At 38.3% G+C, this 1,241-nt stretch overlaps 1 protein-coding gene across 1 annotated transcript in view; it reads right to left on the bottom strand.

Moving 5' to 3' along the window:
* Positions 1 to 1,099: 1,099 nt before the first annotated feature.
* The window catches only part of LOC105510971 (40S ribosomal protein S10-like), a 699-nt gene continuing 557 nt past the window's right edge, over positions 1,100 to 1,241 (bottom strand). The window contains exon 2 of the mRNA XM_011940970.1: positions 1,100 to 1,174. Coding sequence (XP_011796360.1) covers positions 1,100 to 1,174 — 75 coding nt within the window. The remainder of the gene's footprint in view (positions 1,175 to 1,241) is intronic.

The raw sequence follows: 1,241 nt of genomic DNA, 5'->3' as shown, positions 1-1,241 counted from the left end.
TGAGTTCAAGTCCTGAATATCCTTGTTAATTTTCTGTCTTGATCATCTGTCTAATGTTGACAATGGAGTGTTAAAGCATCCCACTATATTATTATGTGGGAGTCTTAAGTCTCTTTGTAGGTCTCTAAGAACTTGTTTTATGAATCTGGGTGCTCCTGTATTTGGTGCATATATATTTAGGATAGTTAGCTCTTCTTGCTGCATTGATCCCTTTACCTTTTATAATTCCCTTTGTCTGTTTTGATCTTTGTTGGTTTAAAGTCTGTTTTGTCAGAAACTAGGATTATAACCACTGCTTTTTTCTGCTTTCCATTTGCTTGCTAAATTTTGCTTTATCTCTTTATTTTGAGCCTATGTGTGTCTTTGCACATGAGATGCGTCTCTTGAATATAGCACACCAATGGGTCTTGACTCTGTAACCAGCTTGCCATTTTGTGTCTTTTAATCATCGGGGCATTTAGCCCATATACATTTAAGGTTAATATTGTTATGTGTGAATTGATCCTGTCATCATGATGCTAGCTGGTTATTTTGCAGACTTGTTGATGAGCTGCTTCATTGTATCATTGACCTTTGTACTTCAGTGTATTTTTAATGCTTTCTTCAGGAGCTCTTGCAAGGCAGGTCTGGTGGTTACAAATTCCCTCTGTATTTGCTTATCTGAAAAGGATTTTATTTCTTCTTCACTTATGAAACTTAGTTTGGCTGGATATGAAATTCTGTGTTGGAAATTCTTTTCTTTGAGAATGTTGAATCCCAATCTCTTCTGGCTTGTAGGGTTTCTGCTGAAAGGTCCAGTTTTAGTCTGATAGACTTCCCCTTGTAGGTGACCTGGCCTTTCTCTCTGTCTACCCTTAACATTTTTTCCTTTATTTTGACCTTGGAGAATCTGATGATATGTGTCTTGGGATTGATCTTCTCATGATAGTATTTTACTGGGATTCTCTGAATTTCCTGAATTTGAATGTTGGCCTGTCTTATTAGGTTGGGGAAGTTCTGTTGGATGTTATTGTGAAGTATGTTTTCCTGTCTCTTTTTTTTTTTTTTTTAAGGATTTTTGGCTGTAAATTTATTCAATGCAAAATAATCCTCTTCAATTTTACGGAGGTGGCTGACCACGTCCACGACCAAATCCACCTCTAAACTGGAATTCGGTTGCTGACCCAGCCCCAGCCTCGGCTTTCTTGTTGGCACCAGGTGGCACAGCACTCCGTCTGTAGGTATCTCTGTCAGCTTCCCCT

This window comes from Colobus angolensis, unplaced genomic scaffold (assembly GCF_000951035.1).
Source record: "Colobus angolensis palliatus isolate OR3802 unplaced genomic scaffold, Cang.pa_1.0 Scaffold196, whole genome shotgun sequence".
In the NCBI taxonomy this organism is placed as follows: domain Eukaryota; kingdom Metazoa; phylum Chordata; class Mammalia; order Primates; family Cercopithecidae; genus Colobus; species Colobus angolensis.
Note: the sequence above shows the minus strand (reverse complement) of the source record. Positions and strands in the feature narration are given on the sequence as shown.